At 36.1% G+C, this 17164-nt stretch overlaps 1 protein-coding gene across 1 annotated transcript in view; it reads left to right on the top strand.

The window, feature by feature from the left end:
• The window catches only part of HMCN1 (hemicentin 1), a 460089-nt gene that overhangs the window by 416881 nt on the left and 26044 nt on the right, over positions 1–17164 (top strand). Inside the window, exons 90-97 of the mRNA XM_072733161.1 lie at positions 5545–5715; positions 5867–6037; positions 6694–6864; positions 7316–7486; positions 10811–10960; positions 11709–11846; positions 12974–13095; positions 13852–14089. Coding sequence (XP_072589262.1) covers positions 5545–5715; positions 5867–6037; positions 6694–6864; positions 7316–7486; positions 10811–10960; positions 11709–11846; positions 12974–13095; positions 13852–14089 — 1332 coding nt within the window. The remainder of the gene's footprint in view (positions 1–5544; positions 5716–5866; positions 6038–6693; positions 6865–7315; positions 7487–10810; positions 10961–11708; positions 11847–12973; positions 13096–13851; positions 14090–17164) is intronic.

Here is a 17164-nt window from a genome sequence, read left to right as displayed (position 1 = left end):
TGGTATTTTACTCAACTGTTCTACTGGCTTACTGGTTTTGAGACTTCCTCTAGTTATTCCCCAGTCCCTAAATTAATTGAACTTAACTATTGTTTTGGCAAAGTGTCAGTGGTATCCTGGAGCCAACAAATGAAAGCATGTATCTCTTTCTGTTTGAAAGTTTAGTGACATCATATTGCTAGCTGGGCATAGACTATAGTGGAAGCGTTTATGCCATGATGCTACAAATCAGTTTATCTCCCTATTTTCTGAGAGGTGGTTGTTAAGTATTTTTCATCAGACCACTTTAAAATGGCAGGTAGCCTAAGATAGTCTTTCTCATCCAGGGGGTATGTCAGAATCTTAGAGATTGAAGGGCTTTTCTTTTTATATATTGCTGTGATCAACTTGCTGATATTTCATTGATGATTTTTTTAATTTATGTTCATGAGAGTTTTTGATCCATAATTTTCTTTTCTTGTAATGTCATTGTCTGATTTTGGTATTAGGGAAATGCTGGCCTCATAGAATAAGTTAGAAAGTAATCTTTCTGCTTCTGTCTTCTCAGAGAGATGGTAAAGAATTGGTATAATGTCTTCCTTAAATGTTTAGGAAAATTCAGCAGTGAACCCATTTGAAATAGTGCTTTCCGTTTGGTATGGTTATTAATTTTGATTCACTGTCTTTAAGAGATACAGGCTTATTCAGATGTCTACTTCTTGTGCAAGTTTTGGCTAATTGTGTCTTTCAAAGAATTGGTCCATTTCATCCAGGTTATCAAATTTAAGCATAGACTGTTTATAGTATTCCTTTATTACCCTTTTAATATTCACAGGATTCATAGCAATGTCCCCTCTTTCATGTTTGATACTAGTAATTTGTGTTCTCAGTCTCTCTTTTTTCTTCCTCTGGTTAGATCCTTATTGACTTTATTGATATTTTCAAAGAGGCAGCTTTTGATTTCATTGATGTTATCTATTGGCTTCCTTTTTTCAATTTCACTGATTTCTGTTCTAATTCTTTTTTTTTTTTTTCCTTCTGACTGCTTTGGATTTAACTTTCTCTTCTTTTTCTGGTTTCCCGAGGTAGAAACTTAGGTAATTGATTTAGATCTTTCTTTTCTAATAATTGCACTGAGTGCTATAAATTTCCCTCCTAGCACTGCTTTTGCTGCATCCCACAAATTTTGAGAAGTTATGCTTTCATCTTCACTTAGTTCAAAATATTTTTAATTTCTTGAGATTTCTTTGATCTATGTATCATTTTGAAGTGTGTTGTTTAATCTCCACATAGATGAGGGTTTTCTAGTTATTTTTCTGTTATTATCTTAATTCCACTGTGGTCTGAGAGCAGATATTAAATTATGTCTATTCTTTTAAATTTTTAAAGATGTATTTTATGACCTAGGATGTGTTCTGTCTGGGTGAATGTTGCAGATGAACTTGTGAAGGTGTATTCTGCTGTAGTTCGATGGAATAGTCTGTAAATGTCAATTATATCCACTTGATCAATGGTGGTGTTGAGTTCAACAATTTCCTTACTGGTTTTCTTCCCGCTACATCTGTGCATTTGTGATAGAGGAGTGTCAAATCTCTATCATAGTGAATTCATGTATTTTTTTGTAGTTCTATTAGCTTTTGCTTCACAGTTTTACTCTTTTTAGTAAGAATTTATTTTTAATACTGTCAAACTTATAGAAAACTTGCAGGAATAGTACAAAGAACTCCTGTATACCCTCACTCAGATTCACCAATCATGTGTATTTAACTAAATCAAGGTCATTATCTTTCATAATCACAGTTCAATTATCAAAATCAAGAATTTGACTTTAATGCAATGTTACTAATCCCACTGCCTAATCCACAATCCACATTCACATTTTGTGACTTATCCCAGTAATGCTTTTATAAGTCCTTTTTTCCCATTCTAAATTCAATCTAGGAACACACTTGCATGTCTTTGTCATTTCTGTTTGGCTGCTCATAACTGGAACAATTCCTTAGTTTTTTTGACTTTTCTGATCTTGATTATTTTCTTAACTGTACAAGCCAATCATTTTGCACAAGAGTTTTCAGTTTGGATTTGTCTGCTATTTCCTCACAATTAGCTTCAGGTTTTGCATTTTGGCAGAAACATGACAGAAATTATTTCATGTCCTTCTCAGTGCATCATATCAGAAGGCACATGATATCAGTTTGTCCCAAACTGGTAATACTAACTTTTTTCACTTGTTTAAAGTGGTGAATACCACTCTAGAGTTAGTATTTTTACCTTTGTAATTAGTAAGTATTTTGTAGGGAAACTTTCAGACTATATAAACATCTTGTTTCTTTCAATCTTTCACTCATTAGTTTTAGCATCTATTTAAGATTCTTGCTTACAACTATTTCCATATTTTAACTACACCAGATCTTCTACATTTATTATTAGCTTCATATTGTAAGGAAGAACTTTCTCTTATCTTTTTAAATTTATATCAGTTAAGATTCAGGTATTATTTCATTCAATAGTTTATTACACACCACTATTGTTATTTATTGTGATGTTCTGTTGTCCTAGACTTGGTTAATGGAGAGCCCTTTAGGCTAGCTTCAGGGTCCTCTTGGCTTGTACCCATAATTCCTTGAATACTTTCTTACTTTCTGGTGCAAGTTGATACTTTAGGCTTATATTATACTTTCCTTGCCGCAGTTAGAAGAGTATTTTTTAACTGCCAGTCCTCCCCCTAAAAAAGATTGTTATCATCCAGAGTGGGCCATTCTGCTGCAATTTTAGAGTCATTGTCATAAAAATATATTTATAATATACCTAATATATGTATAATATATATACATATTATAATATATATATATATATATACACAGATATTTTAAAGAATGAGCATTTTTAAAAGTGTCTTTCTGGCAGTTCAGAATTTTGAGTGGAGAATGGTTTTACTTTGGAAAACAGTCTAGATTGTCCTCAAAAAATTAAAAATAGAATTAGCATATGATCCAATAATTCCATTCCTGCGTATTTACCCAAGAAAAATGAAAACACTATTTCAAAAAGATATATGCACCTCTGTGTTTATTGCAGCATTATTTATAATAACCAAGATGTAGAAGCAACCTGTGCCCGTTAATAGATGAATGGATTAGGAAGATGTGGTGTGTAAGTGTGTGTGTGTATTATGTGGCCATAAAAAGGGATGAGAGTCTGTCATTTGCAAAACATGAATGGTCCTAGAGGATAGTATGCTAAATGAAATAAGTCAGACTAAGAAAGATAAATACTGTATGATTGCACTCATATGTGGAATCTGGGGGGAAAACGAATAAACAAAAAGTAGAATCAGACTATAAATACATAGAATAAATTGATGTCTGCCAGAAGGAAGGAGGTTGGGGGGATGAAAAAAATAGGTGAAGGAGAGTTGGAGATACAGGCTTACAGTTTTAAAATAAATGTCACAGAAATAAAAGGCACAACATAAGGAATATAGTCAGTAATATTGTAATAGTGTTGTATGGTGACAGAATGGTAGCTGCCTTTGTGGTGAGCATAGCATAATATATAAATTTGTTGAATCACTATGATGTATGCCTAAAACTAATGTAACATTATGTGTCAACCATACTGAAATAAAGTTTTGAAAAAGAATGGCTGTAGTCGCTCATAGCTCACATATGTGTAGTACTTACTGTGTGTCCTGCTCTATTCCAAGCATTTTTCATCTATCAACTCATTATTCTTCACCCTAATCCTAATAAAGTAGGTTCTTTTATTATCTACATATTGTAGATGATAAAACAGCACACAGAAACCAAGTAACTTGTCTAAGCTTGCACAGATAGTAAGGGTAAAGCAGTTATCAAACCCAGGACATCTGGTCAAGAGTCCTTACTCCTAAGCACCGTGTTCTAGTGCTTTTCCAGAATCAGAACTGCAACTCAGTGTAGCAGTAAATTCATCTATTACATTTTGCATTTTTCTTACATACTAATTCCTCCATAGCTGTTTTCTTTTGTATTATTTATATACCACAATATTTTATGCTTTATCTGGCTTATATTATCATTCTAACTTTTTTCTTATCGTTTCTTTCATATAAAAGAAACATTTCACCTCTACCACATATATTATGTCACTAAATTCAATTCTGGTAAAAATCTGCACTGATTTAAAAATAATAAAAGGTCTTCAAGTAAATACCTCTATTTATATGTAATAGAAATTACTCAGATAATAAATAAATATCACCCAATTGTAATCTTTTAAAAAAAATGCATCTGTCAACAGCCTCAAAAATATAACATACTAAAATAACTGGAATAGCAGACTTTTTCCAGCCACATAGTCCATCCATCAGTAATCTTAATTAAAAAAGAAGTAGTTTTGAGTGATATCTGCCCTATATTTAAAGGCTTTCTTCTTTCTTTTTAGGTTTAGCCAAATACTTTTTAGTCCAAATTCTTGTCAGCTAAGATAAATTTGTCCAGCTGTGCTTGTCTGGATCTACAAAGTACAAGGATAGGTAATAAACTCAACTAGAAAATAGTTAACTGAAAGAATATCTAAGATGTGGTTTAAATTATTATCTAAAGAAAGCAGCCAAATGGTAATTTCATTACTTGGTTTTCAACTAATTCTCTTAGTGTCTTATAGATCATGTTAAGAGAATACTTAGACACTGACCTTAAGGCCCTATTGTGGTTCATATCTTGGTTCAACTGGTGACCACAAAAACATAGTTGATGAGCCCCCATGTCTATAAAGTACCCTTAAAACAAAAATATCACTTGATACTGACTTATACATGAGAGAAACCATAATGTTGACTTTCAGTCCATGCACCTGGTAGGAAACAAGGTTGCTTTGGTCTTGTGGTTTGATGGTGTAATATGTTAGTTACCAAAAGGAAGGCCTTAATATCACTCCGTGGAAACTACTGGTCAAATTTTTGGTGTTTAGGAAGCAGGTGAGTGTGTTATTCAGAACTTTTAATTCAGGAACATTATGTAATGGAGACAGTTTTTCAAAGAGTTACAACTGTGCAAATCATCATGTTGTTGAAAGACCTAAATGTCTTTTTAAACATGAAGCTGAATCAAGCTTAAAGAGGTGGTCTTGAGTCTAGAGTCCAAATTATCATTATGGAAACCTTTGTATTGTCTGTAATTGCACCTAGATCTGTGATACAGCCTTGGTTCTAAGCTTCTGGTTCCTTCCACTATTCCCAGAGCATAAAGCACAAGGAAATACTTATCTAGGATTTTTAAACTTAGATTGTGTTTACATATGGTAGTTTGATTACATTCTATTTTAATAAAATAGTCCCTTTGGATAATTGTAAACATTCATTTTGGCATTAGGTAGCTTTCTGAATTTCCCTATGAACACTAATTCCCATGAAAATCTAACCAGGAGGAGAAAGGAAGAACATTATTTATGTTTCCTTTGGTTCAATTTCAATTAGTTTAGATTCCAGGCTAATTTAACTCATTACTGAGTTAATTTACTTGTATAATTTTATTTAACAAACATGGTTCTGTGACTTGCAACTGTTTCTTGGGATATTTGTAGTTCATGGAGTATGGAGCACTTGGCAGCCTTGGAGTGCATGCAGTGAAAGTTGTGGTAAAGGTGCCCAGATAAGAACAAGATTGTGTAATAATCCACCACCATCATTTGATGGATCCTATTGTGATGGGGCAGAAACACAGATGCAAGTTTGTAATGAACGACATTGTCCAGGTAAAAGAAATATAGTGTTTATACCTTAATAAATTGACATCTATCTCTTATTTGGGTAGTATGTCAGTAAGAATCAATGTCGATAATCACCCAACCCAACAGTGCTCAGGGTGTTGTAGTAACAGAGCACATATGTTTTTCCTTCATCCAGTTGATGGCAAGTGGGCAACTTGGACCAGTTGGAGTTCCTGCAGTGTGTCCTGTGGAGGAGGTGCCAGACAAAGAACAAGGGAGTGCTCTGATCCTGTCCCCCAGTATGGAGGAAGCAGATGTGAAGGGAGTGATGTCCAGAGCGATTTTTGCAATAATGACCCTTGTCCAAGTGAGTGTTGGAAATAGTGAGTCAACATTATACTTTCTTAAAGTTTTGTTATGGCCTTAAGTCCTTAAAGTCATAATATACTGTTATTAACCTGTATAACCAATCTGTCTTTGGTTTAGGATATCAAAGTGTTGTACAGTTGCTGTTGTGTCTATATTATACTGTAAATGTAATTGATTTATATAGGCAAGGGCTGTGTCCTATTTCATTTCCTCTCCAGGACCAGGTACAGAGTGCAAGGACAAAGGCACCCTTACATGCCTGCTGTTAATGATGTTGATGATACCTTTACAGAGGCAGGCAAGTGACCCTTTGCCTTAATTCAGTCACCAAGCTAGATTTTAAGACCCTAACAGCATCTGAATCCACTGTACCTGGATTTTATAGTCTTGACTCATGAAGAGCACAGATCGTGCCTCATTCATATCCTTCAGCTCCTGGAATACTGCAAGACTCAATAAATGTATATCAAATGGAATTTCTCAATGACTGGAATGTATACCCAGTTTCTGGTCAAAAGAACAGCTAAACCAGCTGCCTTTGGAAGTTGTCTCTTTATAGATTCATATATTTCTTTTCAGTTCCAGGGGAAAGTCTTACATATTTTTTGGATGAATGTCATTGTTTAGCACCTCTCCAATGGTTCTCTGTTGTAGCTCATGGTAACTGGAGTCCTTGGGGTGGCTGGGGAATGTGCAGCCGGACATGCAACGGAGGGCAGATGCGACGGTACCGCACATGTGATAACCCTCATCCTTCCAATGGAGGAAGAGCTTGTGGGGGGCCAGACTCTCAGATCCAGAGGTGCAACACTGACATGTGTCCCGGTGAGTCCCCTGATTCCTAGCAGTAGAATAAGAAAAGAAATATCAGTAAGGGAGACAGAACATAAAAACTCCTAACTCTGGGAAACAAACTAGGGGTGGTGGAAGGGGAGGAGGGCGGGGGGTGGGGGTGAATGGGTGACAGGCACTGAGGGGGGCACTTGACGGGATGAGCACTGGGTGTTATTCTGTATGTTGGCAAATTGAACACCAATAAAAAATAAATTTATTATTAAAAAATAATAATAAAATAAATTTTAAAATGTAAAAAATAAAATCTTAAAAAAACAAAAAAGAAAAAAATAAAAGAAAAAAAGAAAAGCATTTCATTTAGTGCTATTGTAGCAGTCCCATCATTTCAGATCTTAAAATGAGAGTTGTATAGTTAGGGTCACCTGAACTGTAGATTTTAAAACCAATGGATTGATATTGGCCATTCTGTTCTTGTTCACAGTGGATGGAAGTTGGGGAAACTGGCACAGTTGGGGCCAGTGCTCTGCCTCCTGTGGAGGAGGTGAAAAGACTCGAAAACGGCTATGCAACAATCCAGTGCCATCTATAAGCGGGCGTCCATGTCCAGGAGATGCTACTCAGGTGTCCAGATGCAATATGCAAGTATGTCCAGGTAAGGAACTAAGTTAGATTTGATGAAACCATTGATGGCTTATTTACAACCTTCCTGCAAATTGGAAAAGGATATCCCTCTGAGCCCACAAATTGCAAAATGGTGCCAACTCCAGAAGGAAAAAGTAGGGAAAATGTATTTTTTCCCCTTCAAGTTGGTCCACGGCTGGATTTTAGCTGCTGCTCACCCCATCCAGGCCCCCTTGTAAAAGGATATGGTCTGTGCAGCTATAAATACTAGTCCTATGCTTGTGGGATAAAAAGGTTTGGAAGACTGGGGAAAGCCAGGCTGAGATTCCAGACAGAAAATGAGAGTGGGATAGAAACTGAATACTTAACAGAATACACAGCGAGGGGCTATTTTTTCATGGATGGAAACACAGAGAACATAAATGTGGAAAGTAAAATAGTGGGCAGTTAAATTCTAGGAAAAAAGAATAGGGGGAGTTCAACTATGATAACCCAAGTCATACAACATGGCTGGATATTGTAAGTGATGTAAAAATTCATGAGGTGGGGTACCTGGGTGGCTCAGTGGTTAAGCATCCAACTCTTGATTTCAGTTCAGGTCATGATGTCAGTGTTGTGAGATGGAGCCCCACCCCCACCCCCATCAGGCTCCATGCTCAATATGGAGTCTGCCTGAGATTCTTTCTCTCTCTTTCTCCCTTGCCCCTTCCCCTGCTGGTACACACACACTTTCTAAAATAAGTAAGTAAATAATATTTTTTAAAAATCCAGAAGGAACGAAGCCACAATTCTAGAATCTATGAACCTATGAAAGAATTTGCTGGAGTACCAAGAAATAGTGAATTGTTTTAACGTTGCATGTCTCAGCGTAGGATTTCTTTTCTTTTTTCTTTTCTTTTTTTTTTGGATTTCTAAGGTCCATAAGAAGATTAAAAAGAACAGTCTCCAATTGTTAAAGTGCTCAGATGCCACTGAACTTTCCAAAGCTTTAAGGGTGCCTTAGAAATAAAATGTCTGTGAAAGTCAAGAAGGTTCATTTGGCAGAGTGAGAGAGAGAGAGGAGTTACATGAAGGGATTTGTAGGATCTAGACAAGCTAAAAGAACAAGTGGCTATCAGTCAGCTGTTCAACATATCTTGTCAACATATCAACTGATTACCAAAGATTTTGAAGTTCTATCATATAGGCATGGTGACAGTTCTAGTTTTAATTGAGGAATTTTGTAGTTTCTGAGCCTTGTTACAGGTCACTGTAAAGGGGTAATGTTCATTCCTAAGGGGTATGATTTGGTCATGGGTACAAGGGTCCCAGTAGCAGAAGGAAGTCCAAATAGGTGGACAATTTGGATTACAGAGTCTGGCAAGGAGTTTCAAGGATTCCAATTAGCTACCCAGAACTAGAAGATGTCTATTGCACACTGGAACTCAAGCTCTTCTGGGGACAAGAACCAAGGTCCAAATGATCAAGTGACCCAGAAAACCAAGTGAATTAGTAATCTTTCTATCCCTCTCTCCTGATTAGGACTAAAGATAAGAACCAGAATGGCCTACCAGGTCCCAGTTGGCCCTACTGTCTACTTTCCTGCATCATCTTGCAACACGGCTCCCAGAACTCTCCACCCTTTTCTCCTTTTGGTTTCTCAGATATGGCAAACCACCACCTCTCAAAAGGGTGACACATACGACTTTCCTCTATTCAGAAAGCCTTTGTCCTGCCTTCTCTGGCTTAGTTAAGACCTAACTTTCATCAGATCTCCACTCTATTTTTACTTTCTTCTCAGGCTTCCCTTGGTAGTAGATATCACATACATTAGTACATTTCAATTTTACATTTGTGGAATTCTAATTAATGTTTATCTCCCTCTTTCAGATATAAGCTCTATGAAGGCAAGCCTCATGTCTTTTTTTCTTTCTTATTATTGTATTCTCAACACTTGATGAACAAATAAATATAGTCCAGAACATGAAGACTGAATCAATGTGAAAAAAATGTATTCTCTCACCAATAAGCAAAGTAATGCAAATTAAAATGGTGAAATACTATACTTACTGATTTTTATTTTTGTAAAGATTTTATTTTATTTATTTGACTGAGAGAGAGAGAGCACAACCAGGGGGAGTGGCAAGCAGAGAGAGAGGGAGGAGCAGACTCCCTGCTCAGCATGGGAGTCCAGTGTAGGGTTCAGTCCCAGGAGGCTGGGATCATGACTTGAGCTGAAGGCAGATGCTTAATCAAATGAGCCACCCAGACACCCCTATTCTTACTGATTTTTCTGAGATTAAATACCATCGTATTTCTCCCTGGTGTATAATATATAACAATATTGTAAACATCTAGTGATTTTTTAAGAAATATATTCAATTAAAAGCCATCAAGTAATGAATATTTATGAATTTCACTATCAGCTTCTTCCCAGTATGTTTCCTTCTCTTGCTAAAGCATGCAGTTCACTTAAAAAGCATTCATTAACCACCTATTCTGTGTCAGTAACTGATAATTTTGCTGAACAATGGAAATAAGGCTTAAAATTACTATAGAGATGCTTTTTTTAAAAAATGTGTAGTTGTTTTCAACTGTCTCTGTAGGAATTCTGCAGCACTGTTAAAAATGAAACACCCTTCTCAAATTTTTCTCAAGTTAACTATTTTCCAGTATGTATATATATTAAGGAAAACGTGGTAAACCTTCCATCTGAAACCCAATGTTCAGATGGACTGAACAATACATATTAGAAACTCCACACCTATGTTGACAGTAACCTAAAAGGAGGCTCAGGAGCTGTTTTGAGGTGGTCCCTCCTTTCCCTCTGTGTTCTCACAAAGGAGGCAATAGATAAAAGAACATGGATTTTGATGCCAAGCACATCTGTGTTCAGACCTTCATTCTATGACTTAGGTCTCTAAACTTTACTTTTGTAGTCTGCAAACTGTGGCCATTTAAGATAACTTTATAGGATTTTTGACAGGATGAAAAGAGTTAACTCATATTAAGTGCTCAGCATGGCGCATAATATGCTCAATAAACTCTCATATTATCATCATTTCATCACCATCAACAAACACATTCTTTATTTTGGCTTTGGGACTGGGTGCTGATTGTATTTTTTGGATTGTGAAATAATGCCATGATGTATATAGATTGGAAGGACCCTAGATTTATGTGGGATGATGCATGTTACACAAAAGTAGAATGTTTTGAAAGCTTATTTATTTCACTCTTAAATTCAGATGTCATATGATATTTTAAATGTTTGAAAGAAGATTTGTAGCATCTTTGAATACTGGCCTTATTTTGTCCCCTGTAACATTGATGAAATTGTTTCCTTATCCACCAGTATTTTTTCTTCCCCCAATAGGTGGGCCGCAGCGAGCCAGAGGAAGTGTTATTGGAAATATTAATGATGTTGAATTTGGAATTGCTTTTCTTAACGCCACAGTAACAGATAGTCCTGCCTCTGATACTAGAATAATACATGCCAAGATTACCAACGTACCTCGAAGTCTTGGTAAGTCTGTTTGCTTATAAAAGTTGTTAATAGCCTCTTTTTTTATATAAACTTATTTTTTATTGGTGTTCAATTTGTCAACATACAGAATAACACCCAGTCCTCATCCCGTCAAGTGCCCACCTCAGTGCCCACCACCCAGTCACCCCCACCCCCCTTCCACCTCCCCTTCCACCACCCCCAGTTCATTTCCCAGAGTTAGGAGTCTTTCATGTTCTGTCTCCCTTTCTGATATTTCCCACTTATTTTTTCTCCTTTCCCCTTTATTCCCTTTCACTATTTTTTATATTCCCCAAATGAATGAGACCATATAATGTTTGTCCTTCTCCGATTGACTTACTTCACTCAGCATAATACCCTCCAGTTCCATTCACGTTGAAGCAAATGGTGGGTATTTGTCATTTCTAATGGCTGAGTAATATTCCATTGTATACACAGACCACATCTTCTTTATCCATTCATCTTTCGATGGACACCGATAGCCTCTTTTTTATAAAAAATTATATACTATTCTTCACTTATTATTTCTGCTTAAAGCTTCTAGACTGTGCTACCTCTGAATGATCTGTATGATAGTCCTTAGTTCTGTCCCAATAGTAAATTCTTAAAGACAAGTGAGATACTGATACTTATTTTGCTCTTTTTCAAGATTATTTAGGATTCATCCTTATAACAGGCTTTGAAGATAATAATAGCAATGGATTGTAAATATCTCTCTTTGTCACCTTATTTATCCTTTTTTCTTTAGGTCCAGCAATGAGAAAAATAGTTTCTATTCTAAATCCTATTTACTGGACAGCAGCAAAGGAAATAGGAGAAGCAGTCAATGGCTTCACCCTCACCAATGCAGTCTTCAAGAGAGAAACTCAGGTGGAATTTGCGACCGGTTAGTTGAACTTAATATTTTATTACTATAAAAAATATGATTGCCTTAAAAGTTGCTGGTTAGAAAAATACGTTTATATATTCCCCCAGAGAATAATTTTAAAGTTTTCGATGTAGTCTTATCATAAATGATAGAAGAGCAATTTCATATTTCCCTGTAAACTTTTACTGACATGGATCTATAAGAGCCCATGTGTTTTCAAACAATATAGTGATTTTTATACCCCAAAAGTTTTTTCTCATATTTTCTCTTTAAATCCTCAGAGAGAGTTTTAAAGGCTAAAACAAAGCAGGGAAATGAGTCATTGCTATTAAGACTTGTCTATGAACCTGAGGTTTGGTTAGGATACCTTATAGGGATTTTTTTATCAAAAAGGTGGAAGTAAAAAATAAGCAAATCTAAGGGCTTTTCACTTTACATTTAGTCTTAATAAATATGTGTTAGTTATTCATGGCCCTTCCTGAGGGCATACATATTTTTATTGACTTTCATTACAAGCCTCTTCAAAGGTGAAGAGCCTCAATGGTAAAGAAGAAGGGCTCTGTAAAGAAGAAGGGCTGAGGAAAGGGCTTTAATCAGCCCAGAAGACAAGTGGGTCTCTTCATGATCATTCGCTTACTAAAATGCCCCTTTGCTGCTTCTTGAAGCATCAGAAAGAGCAAAGTCCTATGGCCAGACTTACAGTATTGCCAGTCTACCTGGTGAAGCTCCCTGTCCATTCTCATAGATGATCTATTTTTGCAGAACTGTCTTGCTATTGCTTGTGAGTTTATTGTGTAGAATCCGGGTCACCTGGTTGGCTCAGTCAGTAGAGCATGTGATTCATGAGTTCAAACCCCACACTGGCAAGGAACCCACTTAGCAAATAAAATATTAATAAATAAGTAAAATGTAGAATCCTTCACATAATAATACGCTACATTTTTGCCACAGAGAAAGAAGCTTTACATTCAATAAGCCTAACTCTTTAATTCACGTACTAAGTAATAATTTAATTCTTTATGGTCTATGCTTATTAAGTTTGAAGTAAAATAACATAGCTGAACTGATATGTAATGTCAATCTGCTCTGTACTTACACAAACCATATATTTTTTGCTGTTAAAATGAATGAATTGTAATTCCTAGGAGAAATCTTGCGGATGACTCATATTGCCCGGGGCTTGGATTCTGATGGTGCTTTGCTTCTAGATATTGTTGTGAGTGGCTATGTCCTGCAGCTTCAGTCACCTGCTGAAGTCACCGTAAAGGTAAAAAGTCAGGATAACATGCCTTCACTGTTTATTGGAGTAATGGTAAGAGTAGAAACCAAAGATTCATAGAAAGAGCATGGAGACCTTATGTAGTTTCCCTTGTTTGCTCAGAGGAATATCTAAACCACTAAAGTTAGAAATGCCTAGCTTGTCTTTGTATAGAAATCTTCAGGAATAAGTATTTCAGAAACTAAAGAATGGTAATCACCCTTTCACATCCTTTCTTTACTCCTGACCTACAGCTTTGAACTATAAACTTTATTTATAGCTACAAGTTGACCTTTGAACAATGTGGTGGAGGTTCAGTGCCAACTCCCCTGGGCATTCAAAAATCACTTATGACTTTTGGCTCCAAAACTTTAACTATTAACAGCCTAATGTTGACTAGAAACCTTACTGATAACGTAGTCAACATATATTTCATATGTCATATATATTATATACTGTATTCTTACAGTAAAGTAAGCTAGGGAAAAGAAAATGTTAGTAAGAAAATCACAAGGAAGAGAAAATACACTTAAAGTACTGTGCTGTATAAAAAAAAACCACATATGATGACCTACACAGCTTGATCATGTTGATCAAGGATCAACTGTGTATATATATATATATATATATATATATATATAGCCCCTTAGCCTTTATTTTCCTCATTCTGCATCTCATACTACCCTCAAGAAAAAAAAAAAAAAAAAAAAAAAAAAAAAACAGAATAAGCCATGCTGATCTTCCATTCTATACTGTCTTCCTTAGGATTACACGGAGGACTACATTCAGACAGGCCCTGGGCAGCTGTATGCCTACTCAACCCGGCTGTTCACCATTGATGGCGTCAGCGTGCCATACACATGGAACCACACCATTTTCTATGATGATGCACAGGGAAGAATGCCCTTCTTGGTAGAAACACTTCATGCTTCCTCTGTGGAATCTGACTACAACCAGTTAGAAGAGACACTGGGTTTTAAAATCCATGCTTCAATTTCCAAAGGTACTTTGGGTAAAGGAAAGTCCAGATCATTTTTCCATTCAGTCCTTTCTAAAAGGGTGAAAGTAGGGTGCCTGGATGGCTCAGTGAGTAAAGCATGTGGCTCTTGATTTCAAGGTTGTAAGTTCAAGCCTCACATTATATGTAGAGATTACTTAAAAATAAAATCTTAGGGAAAAAAAGTATTTAATACCTAAAGAAGTGGGGGTGGGGCAGAAGAATTGCATCAGTGCCATTCAGAATAAGGATATTAGGGCACAGATTGAACCTACTGATACCAGGTTTTCATGTATGTTGTCCATGTTTTGTAAGAGGTAAAGCCCTATGATAAAGCCAATCACACTGGAGTTTTAGTGTATTTGGATTACTAATATGCTTCTCCATGTAACATGGTGGATTTACTGTTCTAGATATGCAAAAAAGTTTAAAAAATATATCCTCTGTCAGAATGATGTTTTCTTTGGGTGCTCAAGCCCATTATTCTTGTTATGACTCAAGGAATTTTTTTTTAATTCCTTAAACATAATGTAAAAGTATATCTCAACTTAAACTAGTAAGAAAAAAAAAGTTTCCATATTTTAAAAGCAGCTTTTAAAAATTGTGCAGCAATAATCAGGGTTCCAACTGTCATTTCTTATTCCTAGACATTATAACTTTTCAATTGCTCTTCATTTTCTTTTTTTTTTTTTTAATTTTTTTTTTTAATTTTTTATTTATGATAGTCACAGAGAGAGAGAGAGGCAGAGACACAGGCAGAGGGAGAAGCAGGCTCCACGCACCGGGAGCCTGATGTGGGATTCGATCCCGGGTCTCCAGGATCGCGCCCTGGGCCAAAGGCAGGCGCCAAACCGCTGCGCCACCCAGGGATCCCTGCTCTTCATTTTCTAAGCATAGTTCTACAACTCTTGATCTCAGTGGTCTTTAATGCTGTGTAGTTCTTTGATGTATCTATACCCTAAGATCTCTTTCGATCATAAGAGGCACCCAAATAATCAGCATTCCATGCTCCATGAAGTTTGATCCCAGGAGATACTTGCATGTGGCTATTTTATAGACACTAAATATTTTAATGTCTTTGAACTTTGAACTTTCAGCTTGTATTAGTACAGTAAAATGATTCATACTGGCCTTTGTTATTTGCTAGCTTTCTTAAAATAGATCCAAGTAGATTTTAATTTTTTTTTTATGATAGTCACAGAGAGAGAGAGAGAGAGGCAGAGACACAGGCAGAGGGAGAAGCAGGCTCCACGCACCGGGAGCCTGATGTGGGATTCGATCCCGGGTCTCCAGGATCGCGCCCTGGGCCAATCCACTGCGCCACCCAGGGATCCCCCAAGTAGATTTTAAATAGCATCATTTTGTTTTATCATGCTCAGAAGATACACTAAAAACTCATTTTCACCATTTACTCTTGTTTTCATCACTCATGCACATGACTGTTTTCTTCATCAGCACCTATCAGAACTGCATCATTGAATTTTAAATCATAGTAGTCTAGCAGAACCTGTTCACATTTTTTTTTAGATGATCATAGATTCATGAAGCCTCACAGCCGGTAAGCCCCCTAGCCTCACACCATCTCCACTCATATGTTGCTACCACCACCTCAGTTTACTCTTGTCATGCATGTTCCAGTCACTGGAACAAAGGAAAAGAGCCACTGGAATGAAGAGTTATATTTCTCTTCCTTAATAATGCCCACTTTTCAAGGATGACCTGTTTCTACTTTCTCCAGTACTCCATATAATTAAAAGAAAATAACTTTGCATAAGATTTTGGTTAAAAAATGAATTTATACCATCTGGGACAAGAAGAATTAAAAATATTTTTTAAAGTCATGAACACCTTTTAATCATGTAAATTCTCTAAGCCTTTGAAAGTCTTTGTGTGGGAAATATGGATCTCACAATAGAAGAAAACACACTATGGGATATTTATAACCCTTTACTATTCTTAAACACTATGATTTTATGAGTTACATCTGATATCTGCACATTTGTTTGCTGAGGTTCCTGTGAATTACCTTAGGTACTTAAATTTTCTTTTTAAGTGACCACCAGGGGGCAAGCTTGCATTCTTGGTTGCTTAACCAGCAAGTTCTTTCTCTTCTATATTGTGTCTAGACTAGAGCTATGGTTACAATGCAGTTAGAAACACCTAAAGAAAAAAAAAAAAAAAAGAAACACCTAAAGAGCTTGATGAAAGTTCATATTTCTAGGCTTAAAGATTTTGGCTTAGCTAGTCAAGGTTGGGCCTGGAAGTCTGTATTTTTAACACCTCCCCTAATGATTTTAATGTACCTGGTCTGCAGGCTGGCATTTGGAAATTGATGGTCAAGTCAATTCACAAACATAAATCAATATAATTTTTTAATTTTATATCTTTAAAATAGAATGGATTTTTAAAAATAGAATTATAAAATATATTTATATTTTATATTTATATTTTATAAATTAATCAGAGGGCATCAGAAACAATAAAGGAGAGAGAAATTTAACTACAGATAAGTTTTTAAAAACTTCTTCATGGGAGACAAAGACAAAATTGAGAAGGTAAGATATATACCAAGAATGAATATTTGCTTTGTACATTATAGACAGCTATGATTAACCTTAATATGTATGAGGCTTTTAAAAATAAATAAGAATGGACTTCTGGCTAACTCAGTTGGTAGAGCATGTGACTCTTGATTTTGGGATCATGAGTTCAAGCCCCACATGGGCATGGATCTTGCTTTAAAAAAAAAAAAGCACTGGTGGGTGCCTGGGTGTCTCAGTTGGTTAATAATCTGCTTTAGCTAGGATCATGATCTCCAGGTCCTGGGATGGAGCCCCACATAGGGTCTGTGCTAGGCAAGGAGACTGCTTCTCCCTCTCCCTCTGCCCCCCCCACTCATGCCCTCTATTTCTTTCTCTCTTAAATAAATAAATAAATACATACATACATACATAAATACATAAATAGTAAAATCAATAAGAAAAAGACAGCACCCCAATAAGAAATACATAAAGGCTGTGAACAGGAAATTCCAAAGGAAGAAATAATAATGACAAAATGAATGTGAAAAACTGTCTAACC

This window comes from Vulpes vulpes, chromosome 13 (genome assembly GCF_048418805.1).
Source record: "Vulpes vulpes isolate BD-2025 chromosome 13, VulVul3, whole genome shotgun sequence".
NCBI classification, from domain to species: domain Eukaryota; kingdom Metazoa; phylum Chordata; class Mammalia; order Carnivora; family Canidae; genus Vulpes; species Vulpes vulpes.
This window is presented reverse-complemented; position numbering and strand designations above follow the sequence as displayed.